Raw genomic sequence first — 16,908 nt, 5'->3', positions numbered from 1 at the left:
ATATATATATATATATACATATACATACAGTACAGTCCAAAAGTTTGGAACCACTAAGATTTTTAATGTTTTTAAAAGAAGTTTTGTCTGCTCACCAAGGCTACATTTATTTAATTAAAAATACAGTAAAAAACAGTAATATTGTGAAATATTATTACAATTTAAAATAACTGTGTACTATTTAAATATATTTGACAAAGTAATTTATTCCTGTGATGCAAAGCTGAATTTTCAGCATCGTTACTCCAGTCTTCAGTGTCACATGATCCTTCAGAAATCATTCTAATATGCTGATTTGCTGCTCAAGAAACATTTACGATTATTTTCAATGTTGAAAACAGTTGTGTACTTTTTTTTTCAGGATTCCTTGATGAATAGAAAGTTCAAAAGAACAGCATTTATCTGAAATACAAAGCTTCTGTAGCATTATACACTACCGTTCAAAAGTTTGGGGTCAGTAAGAATTTTTATTTTTATTTTTTTTTAAAGAAATTAAAGAAATGAATACTTTTATTCAGCAAGGATGCATTAAATCAATCAAAAGTGGCAGTAAAGACATTTATAATGTTACAAAAGATTAGATTTCAGATAAACACTGTTCTTTTGAACTTTCTATTCATCAAATAATCCTGAAAAAAAAATATTGTACACAAATATTTTGTACAATTGTACACATTAAATGTTTCTTGAGCAGCAGATCAGCATATTAGAATGATTTCTGAAGGATCATGTGACACTGAAGACTGGAGTAATGATGCTGAAAATTCAGCTTTGCATCACAGGAATAAATTATTTTGTGAAATATATTCAAATAGAAAACAGTTATTTTAAATTGTGATAATATTTCACAATATTACTGTTTTTACTGTATTTTTAATTAAATAAATGTAGCCTTGGTGAGCAGACGAAACTTCTTTTAAAAACATTAAAAATCTTAGTGGTTCCAAACTTTTGGACTGTACTGTATATATACACAGGTGCTGGTCATACAATTAGAATATCATCAAAAAGTTGATTTATTTCACACTAATTACATTCAGAAAGTGAAACTTGTAAATTATATTCATTCATTACACACAGACTGATATATTTCAAATGTTTATTTCTTTTAATTTTGATGATTATAACTGACAACTAAGGAAAATCCCAAATTCAGTATCTCAGAAAATTAGAATATTACTTAAGACCAAAACAAAGAAAGGATTTTTAGAAATCTTGGCCAACTGAAATGTATGAACATGAAAAGTATGAGCATGTACAGCACTCAATACTTAGTTGGGGCTCCTTTTGCCTGAATTACTGCAGCAATGCGGCGTGGCATGGAGTCGATCAGTCTGTGGCACTGCTCAGGTGTTATGAGAGCCCAGGTTGCTCTGATAGTGGCCTTCAGCTCTTCTGCATTGTTGGGTCTGGCATATCGCATCTTCCTCTTCACAATACCCCATAGATTTTCTATGGGGTTAAGGTCAGGCGAGTTTGCTGGCCAATTAAGAACAGGAATACCATGGTCCTTAAACCAGGTACCGATAGCTTTGGCACTGTGTGCAGGTGCCAAGTCCTGTTGGAAAATGAAATCTGCATCTCCATAAAGTTGGTCAGAAGCAGGAAGCATGAAGTGCTCTAAAACTTCCTGGTATACGGCTGCATTGACCTTGGACCTCAGAAAACACAGTGGACTAACACCAGCAGATGACATGGCACCCTAAACCATCACTGACTGTGGAAACTTTACACTGGAACTCAAGCAACGTGGAATGCCTCTCCTCTCTTCCTCCAGACTCTGGGACCCTGATTTCCAAAGGAAATGCAAAATTTACTTTCATCAGAGAACATAACTTTGGACCACTCAGCAGCAGTCCAGTCCTTTTTGTCTTTAGCCCAGGTGAGACGCTTCTGACGCTGTCTGTTGTTCAAGAGTGGCTTGACACAAGGAATGCGACAGCTGAAACCCATGTCTTGCATACGTCTGTGCGTAGTGGTTCTTGAAGCACTGACTCCAGCTGCAGTCCACTCTTTGTGAATCTCCCCCACATTTTTGAATGGATTTTGTTTCACAATCCTCTCCAGGGTGCGGTTATCCCTGTTGCTTGCACACTTTTTTCTACCACATCTTTTCCTTCCCTTCGCCTCTATTAATGTGCTTGGACACAGAGCTCTGTGAATAGCCAGCCTCTTTTGCAATGACCTTTTGTGTCTTGCCCTCCTTGTGCAAGGTGTCAATGGTCGTCTTTTGGACAACTGTCAAGTCAGCAGTCTTCCCCATGATTGTGTAGCCTACAGAACTAGACTGAGAGACCATTTAAAGGCCTTTGCAGGTGTTTTGAGTTAATTAGCTTATTAGAGTGTGGCACCAATATATATATATATATATATTTTTTTCCCAATCTAAAAATAGTAGCATTGTTTTAAAACTATGAGAGTTAAGAGTATCAGCAGGTCCCTTCTTGAGCCAACATTTAGGTAAAATGGCCCAGCTGTTCAGTTAAAATGGGCCAATATAAAAAAAAAAAAAAAAAAAAAAAAAAAAAAAAGATCAACAGGTAATTTTGGCTAAAATCATTTTATTTTTAATAGTAAATTGACACTATTGTCTTTAGCGTGCCATAGCAACAACACTATAAATTTATTTCATTAAATAGAAAAGTTGAACGAATATTTCATTAAAAAATGCAATTAAAAATGATCATGTTGTATAGGTGTGTTTCTGTGCATTGGTGTCTTTTGTGTGCATGTATGCGTGTACGCTTGTCAAATATCTGTCAATGGTTTTGTTAAAGATTAGAACATCTTTGACAAAAAAAAAAAATGACAAATTTCTGTAGCTATATGCCATACTGTCTGCAGTGCGCTTTTTTTTTAAAAGACTGTTAAGATTTTGTATGGATACATCTAGGCCTATAACCCTATTTTCACCCTCAATTTCTGTGTAAGTGTGTGTGCATGCAGCCAATTTTAGCTGAAAATTGTGGGCCATTTTAGCTTAACCAGCCATTTCTAACTAAAATGACCTTTTTCACAAAAATTGAAGTTTCTTTTTTAAATTAAACTTTTTTATTTGAAAGAGCATGCCAATATTTACTTTGTTGGTAAGCTTACTTATAATTGCTTTAGTACCCTTATTAGTGATGAATGGAATTTACTATGTCAGGCTCACTTTCCTTACAATTTCTCTGACAAGCTTCATGTAACACTCTGCCCTGCCCCCTTAAAAAACTCAAACCAGTCAAAACTGAAAACTTTCCAGTAAGAATAAAGTTTTCATGAGTGCCATGTATAAAGTTGAGGCAAAACCAAAACCTCACTGGGTCAATTACAAAGCTTTAAATTTAGAAATATCCTTCATTGCTTTATTTATGCAATTCAGCTCCCTACTAAGGAAGGAGGATATCAAGCAGACACATATCTGCATCACGAAGGAGTGAGACACAGACAGGCACACAGGAAAGACACAGGAAGGGCTGTCTGGAGAAGACTTAAACAGAAGTCTGGTGTATTTCTCTTTTCAAGCTTAAAGGATGTTGCCTGAAAGAAAAGTTTTCACAAGCTTATGCAACAAATTTCTCTGAGAGACCAGCCTAGGATCAGAAGAACAAGGAAGAAAAGAGACACAGAGACGAGACAGTTGAGAAAGAGGATGTCCAGAGGGATTGACAGGAAGTGAGTGACGTAGAGGCAACAAACACAAACACGGCAATCCCCAAAACACACAGTAATCCAAGTCCCACATCATTCAGATGATATCTAAATTACTGTCTGTGCCCTCTATGACACATACACACACAGAGAATTTGCTGTCTTTAAACAGTCACCTTTATTACCATGTTAACACCTGCTTACATAAAAAAAATGTTGTGCATTGTTACAAAACAATAGAAAAAAAATCGAACTCGAACAAAACAATCAATAACTTAAAAAGACTTACAGAATACTCAGGTGCTAGATATCACACAAGTCAGTATTAGACAGACGGTCAACAGTACATTCATTTTTAACTATTAACCTAAATAAACTTCCTGTGTTCAGTTGATAAAATGACTCCTCGGCTGTCACGAGTATTCTCCAATACATGCACAAGCATGTTCAAACTAAGGGCACGGTGTACAAAGGTGATGAAGAACGTTTCTCACATGTGGATGGTTGTGAGAGTGTTTTACTGGGCCCTCCTGGACATCAGCATCTCTCTGATGTTGTCCTCTGCGTCTTTAACGCTGCGCTCCAGGTACGTCTTCTTTTGCTGCAAAGAAAATAGAGGGGGAAAAGACTAAATTAAGTTTGCTGTAACCTCACATTTGGAAACATCAAAAGGTTTTTCTTTCTGAACACACCCTTTTTACTCCCCAAACTGCGTGACAGAGCTGTTAAAATTCTTTAAGATAAGATAAGATGATGATTTTTTTTTTTGGATTGCATTCAAAGACGGTCTCAAGACGAATTAAACTTTGATTTCTCAGGTTAAATAAGGTTCAAGGATTCTCATTTTCTGTAAATGAAAAATCAGAAAAGACTAGAAAGAGCAAAGCTGTTGCATGCTAGAGAAAGTGTGAATGTATTACGCAACATGTGCAGGATGTGTAAATCACAGGCCAACACCTGGTTAGTGACCAAGATACTGTAGAGTAACAGGCCTCTACCTGAAGTCTTCCGACAATGTGTTGCAAAAGAAGTGAGTCAAATGCACAGTGCGCGCACACACACAAAACCTTTGCCCAAGGCGATGTGGCACCATCTCATAAACACAATAAATAAGAATTAAGTCATTTTCAACATAACACAAATGTTGTGCGACTTGTATAACATTAAAAATCCACTTTACATCAACCGACGCAGGAGTTTCTACCTTATATCGCAATTGCACGTCTGTGAGTAGTTCAAAAAGAACCAAAAGTGTGCTGTATTTTCATTTTAAGTGGTTGTAGGTCGAAACGTGGCTTGTGGGCTGACAGGTCTGTAATGATTTAAGTATAGGCATGTGTTTACATCTGTAACCAAGCATTACTGCACATTAGCTCACTGCTGTCTGGGAATCCCACCCTTCCTCCATCCCCCCTCAGTTACATATGACTAGCCTAATGCAGCTAGACTCTCAAAAACTAAATGATATGACAATAAACTTAAAGGGTTAGGTCACTCAAAAATGTAAATTCTGTCATCATTTACTTCAAAACATAAATTATGACTTTTAATGAAACATGAGAGATTTCTGTCCTTCCATTGAAAGTCTAACTTTGAGGCTTCGAAACTTAGAAAGATTGCAAAAGTAGGCTTTCAGATGCGGTCACATTTAACATTTCTCAGCGAATTTTTAGCTTACAAAATCTAGTCATTTAAACAGGAATTCTGTGTGAGGGCGAAATACAGTATTTCCCCAAGCAGATTTCGCAAGCGGTTCAAGTTGGTCAAGTGGATTCGGCTAGTTAAAGGATTAGATCATTTTCAAATAAAATTTTCCTGATAATTTACTCACCCCCATGTCATCCAAGATGTTCATGTCCTTCTTTCTTCAGTCGAAAATAAATTAAGGTTTTTGATGAAAACATTCCAGGATTATTCTGCTTATAGTGGACTTCAATGGACTCCACTGTTGAAGGTCAAAATTACAGTTTCATTGCAGCTTCAAAGAGCTTTAAACGATACCAGACGAGGAATAAGGGTCTTATCTAGCGAAACGATCGGTCATTTTCGGAAAAAAAATGTAAATGTATATGCTTTATTTAAACAAATGATCGCCTTCCAAGTGGTTCCGCCAAAACCGCACTTTTGTATTCTTCAAAAAAGCTTACGCTATATGTCCTTCCCTATTTAACTTACGGAACGAACGCAGCACCAGTTCCAGTTTTTCCGTAAGTAGAATAGAGAAGGCGTAGGACATACAGCGTAAGCTTTCTGAAGAATACGAAAGTGCGGTTTTGGTGGAAGCACTTGGAAAGGCGATCATTTGTTTATATAAAGCATATACATTTACATTTTTTTCGAAAATGAACGATCGTTTCGCTAGATGAGACCCTTATTTCTCATCTGGTATCGTGTAAAGCCCTTTGAAGCTGCACTGAAACTGTAATTTTGACCTTCAACCATGGAGACAATTGAAGTCCACTATAAGGAGAATAATCCAGGAATGTTTTCATCAAAAACCTTCATTTATTTTAGACTGAGGAAAGAAGGACATGGATATCTTGGATGACATGGGGGTGAGAAAATTATCAGAAAAATTTTATTTGAAAGTGAAACAAAGCTGCTTGGTTTTAAAGTCTTTTGGTCAACACACCAAATCTGTGTGACCAACTGAACCCAATCCAAAATCTGCATATGCAATCTGCATATCATAACATATCAACTTTTTGAAGCAGTTTTCAATGGAGGGACATTCAGAAATCTCAAAGTTTCATTAAAAATACCTTCTTTCATGTTTCAAAAGCCGCTTTTCCACCATCGGGCCGAACAGTTCTCATTGCGTAACCATTCCATTCCGTGCCGATCCGGACCAGCTGGTTACGGTTACAGTTTTTTTTCCCACTGTGGGGCTGATAACGGCCGCTCTTTGGAACATAATATAAAAGTGTCAGTCATTGCCTTGGTAATGCAACGGTTTACTTATGATATGAGATGTAAAAACAAAGTCCCTTTAAGACATGTCATTTCACTCGGCGGCCATCTTTGAAACGCCTCTCAGGCATCCTGGGCATCATGCAGCTCCTATCTCTTTGAATGGGGAAACATCAAATTCTCCAAAACTGTTCGCTAACCTTACGATTAAATTTCATATTTGAAATCACCAATGAAATCTAACAACAACCGGCTCATAAATTCAGTTTCTAAACGCTCGAATCATGACAAAAAAACTGTATTTTTCAGGCTGGATCAAGCTAATGCGCATGCGCAGACCTAAATGTCTGACTGTTTCTATAGAAACCGGTGATTCTAACGACTGCTGAAGTGACGCGATGACTTTACCAGTCGGCGATTGGCTCTTATTTAGAAGGCGGGACTTATTTCGCCATATTGCGCGTTACACTTTCTCCCATTCAAAACAATACAAGTGACACGTCTTGTGTTATTCTATAGTCTTTGGTAATAACGACCGCGTTATGGTGGATGATTAGATATTTCTTTTAATTGTATTATTAATTTGTGTTTACGTCCTTCAAATAGAGTGCTTAGCCAGCTACAGAGAAACTGGTAGCCAGGAAACAGACAAAGTGACCAATCGTGTGTGCCAACATCACTTCACGGATTCTACCGGCACGATTCAGCACGGTTAGAAAACTGTGCCGAGAACGGTTTGTAATCGTGCCAAGCCATACCAGGCTCTAGTGGAAACACAATTGGAACCATTCCTTACCATTCTAAGAACCGTTCGGCCCGACGGAGGAAAAGCGGCTAAAGATGATCAAAAGTCTTATGGGTTTGGAACAAGTGTGCCGCACAAGTCCTGAAAAGTGAAGCCAAGATGTTCTGATTCGTCCCCAGGTGGCTGGATGCAGTATAGCTCATAAACCACACCCTCTCCATGTAATCAAATGGGACATGAGACATACTAAACAATCAAATTACACTTCAAATAAAGACAGATTATGCCATTTTAGGTAGTTTCAAGTATTCGTTTTTTTTTTTTTTTAAAGGTGCCCTAGAACTTTTTTTAAAAAGATGTAATATAAGTCTAACCGTGCGTTCACACCGCCGCCGGCGAGAGCGTCAACAGTCGCCTTGGCCGCCCTGCCAACAACGCTGTACTGTTCGTTCAAACCGCCGCCGACGGGAGGGTCAAAGTAAATGACAAGTTGCGTCAACCAATCGGAAGCCTCTCAAGCGAGGACCTCTACATTCCAATTGGTTGCCGCCGAACCGCGTCATAGCTCATTACCATAAAGTTAACCTGATTTCAACTCTCCTCGACACTCTCACCGTCCAAGACGAGCCGCGCCGCTCTCACCGGAGCTCGCCGCCGGCTCTCATTGAAAATGAATGACTAGCGGCACTTTGACGCTCTTGCCGCCGGCGGTGTGAACACACAGTAAGGTGTCCCCTGAATGTGCCTGTGAAGTTTCAGCTCAAAATACCCCATAGATTTTTTTTAATTCATTTTTTTAACTGCCTATTTTGGGGCATCATTATAAATGAGCCGATTCAGGGCTACTGGCCCTTTAATTCTCCTGCTTCACGCCCACGGAGCTCGCGCTTGCCTTGAACAGTGCATAAACAAAGTTTACACAGCTAATATAACCATCAAATGGATCTTTACAAAGTGTTCGGCATGCATGCTTCGGATTATGTGAGTATTGTATAGTGTTATATTGTTTACATTTGTTTCTGAATGAATTTGAGACTTTGCTCCGTGGCTAACGGCTAATGCTACACTATTGGAGAGATTTATAAAGAATGAAGTTGTGTTTATGCATTATACAGACTGCAAGTGTTTAATAATGAAAATAGCGACGGCTCTCGTCTCCGTGAATACAGTAAGAAACGATGGTAACTTTAACCACAGTTAACAGTACATTAGCAACATGCTAATGAAACATTTAGAAAGACAATTTACAAATATCACTAAAAATATCATGATATCATGGATCATGTCAGTTATTATTGCTCCATCTGCCATTTTTCACTGTTGTTCTTGCTTGCTTACCTAGTCTGTTGATTCACCTGTGCAGATCCAGACGTTAATACTGGCTGCCCTTGTCTAATGCCTTTCATAATGTTGGGAACATGGGCTGGCATATGCAAATATTGGGGGCGTACACCCCGACTGTTGCGTCACAGTTGGTGTTATGTTGAGATTCGCCTGTTCTTCGGAGGTCTTTTAAACAAATGAGATTTATTTAAGAAGGAGGAAACAATGGAGTTTGAGACTCACTGTATGTCATTTCCATGTACTGAACTCTTGTTATTTAACTATGCCAAGATCAATTCAATTTTTCATTCGAGGGCACCTTTAAATAAGTTTGAGTTTAGTTATTTGATGCTAAAAAAAACGGGGTTTTGACATGCTGATTGACAGCTCTGAGCGAGGTAGTCACTGAGGCACCGATTTTTGGGAGGAGATTCAATTTTCATTTCTACATTCACTACCATAACTGTTTATTTCACACAGACATGAGTTGTTTTGCAGTAAACAGTACTAACAGATTCTGCAGGAGTGTGGGTGGGGCCTTGATACCGTGGCTCTACTTCATGCTCACCACTGCACAGACTCAGGCTCCAAGATGTCAGCACCATACTTGGACATTGGCGGCTTCACTTTTCTACAATGGTAGATGGTGAAGGTGCATTTTGGTTTGGTTTGGTTTGCCTTTGGTTTGGAAAATGAGGCTGAGGAACTGATGACTTTTAATTATTGGGTGAACTAGCCCTTTAAACTTTTGGTGGCTTAGCACAAAAAGAGCAAACTACCCATTTCTGCTTTTAAAGAACTTGGTTTCGTTCAATGGGTTTTCAATGCATTGTCTTGTTTTCCCTAGTAACGTGATAATGTGTTGACTTTTACATGAAAACAGAGGTATTCAGTTTATTTACGTAAACAGATTTTCCATTCAAACCACGCCAAATGTGTCACAAATATGCAAAACAAGGACGTGGAATGACACAAATATCCAAACTCTGTACTATAAAAAGCAAGAGTCAATTGTTCATTGAAGAAAAGATTTTTTTTGGAATCTCATCTGGCCTGTTTACGTACAAAGCTGCTTGTGTATTTGTTTTTTTTGGTTTTTTTTTACGTGCCTTTGTAGATGCCGCTGATACAGGTTACCAACATGCTTGCTTGTTTTTCATGAGAGGGCGAGGTTTGATGGGTTTTTCACACTATGGCATCTGTTTTGTGATAAGTCTGCATGCCATAGTGAGGAGGAAAATATTCCCTGAGCAAGCATGATAAGAGATATGATAACAATTGATATCAGCTTACCCATACCTCCCCATTATAGACAACATTGGAAAGGCAGAAACAATGGTCAACAAGGGTGTGCAGAATGTTGTATTACCCCCTCCATCGATCTGATAGAGTTGGACTGTGAGTACTATAACAGATTTGTTTGGCTGCCTTTAAATATATTTTCTTTTTATCCATTAAAGGGTTAGTTCACCCAAAAATGAAATTGTCACTAATTACGAAGCTCTGCAACGAAAATAGCGAAAAGAAAAAACTCGGATTTCATCAAAAAAATCTTCATTTGTGTTCCCGAAGACAAACAAAGGTCTTACAGGTTTGGAACAACATGAGGGTGAGTAATTAATGACAGAAATTAAATTTTTGGGTGAACTAACCCTTTAACAAGGAATACACCATCAGAACACCCAGAATGCATGCACAGAAAAATTATTATTCTGGGTTAAATGCAAATTCTCTTTCAAAAGTATGTCGTCAACAACAGAAAATAATTTGGATTCATCCCTCAGTTTGTACAAACAAATTAAAATTTTACAGTAGCACACTTAAAGTGGAAAATATACTTTATGTAGCATCTGGACAAATCAGACACACAAATTATTCATTATAGTTAATGAATAATTTGCAACTGCAACAAATGCAGCTAACACCGAGCCTCTCTTTACAGGACACGTGATGACTGATAAGTTTTACAACCGTAAGGAATTTGCAGAGATGATGTGATTCTCACTTAATTCTTGTAAAGAAAGGACAAATAAACCCTTTTAATCCTATATATTCTACATATAACCACTTGAGAAATGTATAAACATGTATCCAATTTTCCCCTCTCATGATTTTCCTTTTATGGGGTTTGATCCATGTATTAATTCTCTCTTTTGAAATCTTTTGTATTAAATGTTTCAGAGTTGCATACTATGGTAACTAAAAATCACATGGGTCACATGTTTGGTCTCTATGAACTCCAATATTCGTTCTCGATTTGTTAATTTACATTACATTTTGCTGAATTCTCTGAATTCAACTGGTTCTCTCTCATCAAGACAACATCAGCAAAGATCAACGGGATCCTCCACAAATTTCATCAGGACAATTTAATTCAAATGGGCGAGACATGCAAGTATCAATCTTTATTTGATACATTATGTATTCTAATTTGCTACATATATGTACAATACTATACTAAGTTTGGGGTGAAAGAAGTGTCTCAGGATCACCAAGGCTGTATTTATTTGATCAAAAACACAGTAAAAACAGTAATACTGTGAAACAGTAATACCTGTTTTCTATTTTAATATTTTAAAACGCAATTTATTTTTGTAATGTCAAAGCTGAATTTTCACATGATCCATCAGAAATCATTCTAATATACTGATTTTGTGCTCAAGAAGCATTTCTTATTATCAAAGTTGAAAAATTTGTTTTGTGCTTCTTAATATTTTTGAAATTGTAATGCAATTTTTATGTCATTGCTTGCTCATTTCTTTCAAAAAAAAAAAAAAAAAAAAAAAAAAGGGTTACCCCATACTGTTGAACAGCAGTGTTTATGTTTTATGGTGAGTTTGCAGTTTGAACTAAATGTAGAGTGCAAAGTAATGGCAAGGAAGCATGTTTTCATATGAAGTTGTCCTCATGGGCTGCATGCAAAAACAAAAAAAAGTGTGGCCTGTGCAGTCTGATTCCTAAGCAAATGACTCTTATGAACCGTTCTTTAAAATAAATCATTCAAAAAGACAGAAGTTACTGGTTGAAATCAGTCCAACATATCCTTCAAGGAATGAGCTCACTGTTTAAAGCCAACTGTCCTGAAGAAGATAAAAGTTTATTCCAGTGTTTTATTTACTGATTATCTCATTTTGGGTGGGGCAGCTATTCTATAAAAAGAGCACTGGTGCACAAGCTGAAAAACTAAAGGGGAATCCTCAGTGAATCATATGCAAAAGACAAGAAGCTCCATATTCACATGGAAAATCGGTGGGATACTGTTGTATTGACTACTACGTCCGTGTTAGGGAAGCTGAAACTAGCCGTTAAGTGTCTGCAGGAACAGAAATGATCCTAACTCAGTGGCACTTGCCTCCTACACAGCTCTGCTGAGCCAAATGCGAAACAATCAATCTTTTGATTACATGAATGTCCAGTTTGGTATATGTATGTGTGTGTCTTGCTCACTTTTGGACATCCCCCATGGCTCCAGACTAACTTTTCCACTGGTGCTACCAACTTTCTCGGTTGGTCACACCAGCACATGATTTGGTCGCACCTTTTTTGTTTGTTTGTTTGCTACAACATGAGATTAATCAATGCATGCTGATGAATAGTTGTCTTAATCAGCATACCCTAATTTTGCACTGATGTTAAAAGAAAGACTGACAGTGACACGAGACCTCATGTTGGCAAAATGTTTTAATCTTAAATGAAAACCATAAAAAACTATCAAAAACTAAAAAAACATGTATATTTTTTAATGTTTGATTAAAATCAAATGAAATCAACCTGTCCACACCTGTGCTCTCATCATCAGTTGTGTCTATATGCTGGCTCATTGGCTTGTCCTTTCCACCAGCACCCTCACCCTCCACACTTTGTTTTTTAAAGTAATCAGCTATTGACCTCTTCAATTTTAGACGACTTAATTCATAACTTCCTAATTTTCACGTTTCATCGTCTGCACCATTCTAGTCAGATTTCATTTATCACAAGGGTGAGGATCTGACTGACAAGATGATGGAAGATTTGATTTAAAATGAAAATGTAAAAGTGCCTAGCGAGCATGACATTGTACTGTTTTGTTATTGAGTTTTTCATTAAGAAATATAATGAACCTTGTCTGGCTATCACCAGACCAGGCTCAATTTAAAATTGAACATTGGTCTGGGGAGTTTGCTATACATTTCCTACTGCACAAGAGGCGTGATCAACGAGCATTATTCACGCAATTGGATAGTCCTTCAACCAATCAGATCAACGATCTGGGTGACGTACTTTTGCAGAGCGACGCGAAAACTCCCGACAGGTTTAGTCTGTATTGGTTTGTAGCATTGATCAGCGGTTTGCAGAAGCAGCAATGGCATTGAGCGATTTTTGCAGGTTGTGCAAAAAAAACAAACATGAAAGCGAGTGGTATTTACACCCACTCGAGCGATTTGTTTGCTAAACTAAAGAAGTCATTTAGCATCATTGAGCGGTTAAAAGGAATTGGATTGACGGTCGTGCGAGAGACGTCATCGTGTTATACCTGCCCAGAGCCATAGAAAGAGCTCTGTACCCACCAATAGCGAGCAAGGTGGATAAGCTAGTCTGTGATTGGTTCCCGCAAAAGTGTAACAGATGCAGCAGAAATTAATGTACGGGTTTCCAGACTGAGTTGCCGGGCGAAATCAAATAGCCGGCAGATCAGGCTGGGTTTACCCAGTCTATAATGAACCAAAAATTCAAGCAATTGAATGCCCCGAATTGGCACTAATTCAGTTAATTCCTATGGAAGCGCCCAAACTGCTCCAAACTGTTATGAATGCCCGTGCGGCTCAAATTAGCAATTTAAAAGTGAGGTGCAAAAGAGGGAAAAACTCTAACTAGGGGAGAATAGCCGATTTGCCGTAGTCGATAAAACGTGACAGATTAGTTAAGTCCCTAATGCAAGTGCAGGTTGGCAAACACAGATTGAGTGCGTGACTCGCTCTCGCACAAATGCAACCATGTCCGTGTATCAAACTGCCAAAGTCACGCCCCCCAGTGGTGAACCATTGAAATTTCGAAACACTTATGATGTATAAAGCCTCATTTACTGAAATCATGTGACTTTGACCATTTGATACATGCTCTGAACCACTGATTCGAAACAAAAGATTCGTAAAGCTTCGAAGCTTCATCTTGCTGGCAACGGAGGCCTCACTAAGCCATCGGATTTTATCAAAAATATCTTAATTTGTGTTCTGAAGATGAAAGAAGGTCTTACAGGTGTGGAACGACATGAGGGTGAGTAATTAAATACAGAAATTTCATTTTTGGGTGAACTAACCCTTTAAATGCTGATCTCTTTGATAAATCTGTCAATGAAAGCTAGACTCATGAAATATGTTTGTAATTTTTACAGAAAAAATAAACTAAAAAAGAATCTAGGGTTAAAATCTGTTATTTGGTCAACTGTAAGTTACCTTGAAGGGTTAGTTCACCCAAAAAATTCTGTCATAATTACTCACCCTCATGTCGTTCCACACCCTTAAGAACACGTTCACGTTCAGAACACAAATTAAGATATTTTTAATGAAATCTAAGAGCTTTCTGTCCCTCCACTGACAGCTACACAGCTACCACTTTTGAGCCCCAGGTAGTAAAGTCATTAAAGTAATCCATGTGACTCCAGTGGTTTAACCTCAATTTTTTGAAGCAACACGAGTGCTTTGTTTGTGCAAAAAAACATAATTTCCCACGTCTGCTCCAACATCTGCTCTCGCTTCAACAACACGCATGCATCGTGGTCCTCTCATGAATGTGTTGGAGATTAATATTTTGTAAATGAAGTGGTAAATTATGTTTTTTTCCACAAACAAAGTATTGCTTTATAAAATTGAGGTTAACCCACTGGTCTCACATGGATTACTTTAATGATGTCTTTACTACCTTTCTGGGGCTTGAATGTTGTAGTTGTGTAGCTGTCAATGGAGTGGAGCTCTGATTTCATTTCAAATATCTTCGTTTGTGTTCTGAAGATGAACGAAAGTTTTACAGGTTTGGAATGACATGAGGGTGAGTAAATGATGACAGAATTTTCCTTTTTGTGTGAACTAACCCTTTAACATATATGCTGAAAAATTGTTTAACAACACATTAGATGTAATTTTAGTGTAAAATACTGTCAAATCTACTTTTTACTTTAGCTTTCCCAAAAGGGCCCACGTGAAACATCACACGATTACATTTTGTTTCAACTGTTTTGTTTTATCTTACTACTTACTATGCTTCATGTGTTACACTGATGGTATTTTGTCTTTGTGTGCAACTTCACAGCACAAACACAGGAAAACAAACACAACCACAACATTCAGTTGAAGCTCTCAACATTAACAATATAAAATTAAAGGTCATCTCAGGACCATAATAAAATGTTAAAATCCTAAAGTCATTGAAAATAACAAATTATATATAAGATCAATCAACGCACCAAATTTTGCACTAAACCGTTCATCATCAAAGGTATGAACCCAACAGCTAATGGGGGATTCCCCATTGCCCAAACACATTGTGTTATGGAAACACTACTCTCCATGTGGATAATGATACCTCAGAAGATTGACCTTCCCAGAACAATGCGGAAGAAGGCACAAAGAGAGGTCTTGTGGCTCACTCTTCTGTGGTTCTGTCTCAATCGAGCTGCAGAAGCCTTCATTGTTGTGGCCTGAATGGATCCTCTCATGGGAGTGAGGGCCGCCCATAGTGACTTCTGTCAGAACACAGATGACAGGGCAGATAGTCTGCGCAGACACTGCTGTAAAAGAGCCCTTTGTTGTTGCCGGCTCCGCTACAAAAGGCAGAGGTGACGCTTCTGAAAAGCGTTGACCTGCCGCAAAGGCCGACAGAACGGATGAACGGCAAAGAATAGCTGCAGATTTTCACGTGCCAAGATTCCATTTTAGCAAAATCAAACATAAACAACTGCCAATGGAATGTTGCTGTAGCGATATATAATTCTCGAGAAAAGAAGGTGGAAGATGCCTCTGGGTGAAAACAAACTGGTTTTGAATGGCAGAGAAGTTTGTTTTGCAGAAACAAAAGATGTATTCTTAAAAGTGCCAATGAAACAGGAACTGTAGCTGCACCTGCCACACTACAGGCAAAAAAAAAAAAAAAAAATCAAGCACTGTTCATTTTGGGATATTTGGCTTTTTCCAAATGTGTCATTTCAGACTAGTAGAAAGTAAACATCCAAAATACACTTTTAAGTGTTTATTTTATTACACTTCATCTGTTTACGTCTGTAGATTTCAAATTACAGTACATTTAGAGCTGTGAATCTTTGAGTAGAACGCAAATTGATTCGATTCATGCTTTTGATTCAATTTAAGAGCAATTTTTGATTCTATGTTATTAAATTTTGCATTTTTTAAGTGCATTCACAGGATTATTTAAATGCTTCCCCAAATATGTCTTAAGCCGGGCTCAGACTACAGGAGTTTTAGGCTGATTTTTCACTAATTAAACCCACCTGACAATCAGATAAAAAATCTTGTCCAGTACCTTGCTCAGTTACTATGTTTGCCCCAGATTATCTGGTAATGTGAGGTATTTTCAGTTCAAATCTAAGGGTGTGTTCACACTTGGCAGGTTTGGTTGGATTAAAATGAATTGCTCTGTTAGTGCGGTTCATTTGAATAAGTGTGAACGCTGCCATCCAAACCCTGGTGCGCACCAAACAAGCGGACAGAGACCGCTGAAAAGTTGGGTCTTGGTCCCCTTAAAAACAAACTCTGGTGCGGTTCAACTAAAATATGAATGCAACACAGACCAAAGACACCTAAACGAACCAAAAACAGGATGTGATGTCACCAGATGCGACCCTAAAAAGGACAGAATGCTGAAGTATACCTGTTTTTACTCATCATAGGAGCTATGTTGCCCATTCCTGTTCCGTACACTCTTAAAAATAAAGGTTCTAACAGGGGTCTTTGCAGCGATGCCATAGAACAACAGTTTTTGGTTACCCAATGAACCTTTTAGAGAACATTTCTTAAAAGAACCATGTTTTTCTTAGTGTGAAGGACATTTTAATAATCTAAAGAACCTTTTGATGAACCAAAAGGGTCCATGGATGTTAAAGGTTCTTCATGGAACCATAGACGCCAATAAAGAAGCTGTTGGATGTTCGGTAAGTTCGGCTGCAAAATATGTTTTTTCTGTTTTTATTTTGTCTTTAGGTTCAGTCGTAAAAATTATAGTGTGAATGTTAAGCAAACCAGGACTAAATTTATTTTCTATTTTTGGACCAAAAGAACCAAGAAGAACCAAACTCCGCAGCAGTTGTC

The 16,908-nt window shown here is 37.8% G+C and overlaps 2 protein-coding genes across 2 annotated transcripts in view; one reads left to right on the top strand and one right to left on the bottom strand.

Annotated features, from left to right (window-relative positions):
- Window positions 1-16,908, top strand: part of LOC125252666 (serine/threonine-protein kinase pim-2-like) — a 681,247-nt gene that overhangs the window by 176,559 nt on the left and 487,780 nt on the right. The window lies entirely within an intron of this gene.
- Window positions 3,793-16,908, bottom strand: part of pfdn1 (prefoldin subunit 1) — a 34,262-nt gene continuing 21,146 nt past the window's right edge. The window contains exon 4 of the mRNA XM_048166172.1: window positions 3,793-4,234. Within this exon, the coding sequence (XP_048022129.1) occupies window positions 4,151-4,234 (84 nt within the window). The 3' untranslated portion in view covers window positions 3,793-4,150. The remainder of the gene's footprint in view (window positions 4,235-16,908) is intronic.

The sequence above is a fragment of the Megalobrama amblycephala genome, linkage group LG18, assembly GCF_018812025.1.
Source record: "Megalobrama amblycephala isolate DHTTF-2021 linkage group LG18, ASM1881202v1, whole genome shotgun sequence".
NCBI classification, from domain to species: Eukaryota; Metazoa; Chordata; class Actinopteri; order Cypriniformes; family Xenocyprididae; genus Megalobrama; species Megalobrama amblycephala.
The sequence above is the reverse complement of the archived record's forward strand: the minus strand, read 5'-3'. Positions and strand labels throughout refer to the sequence as shown.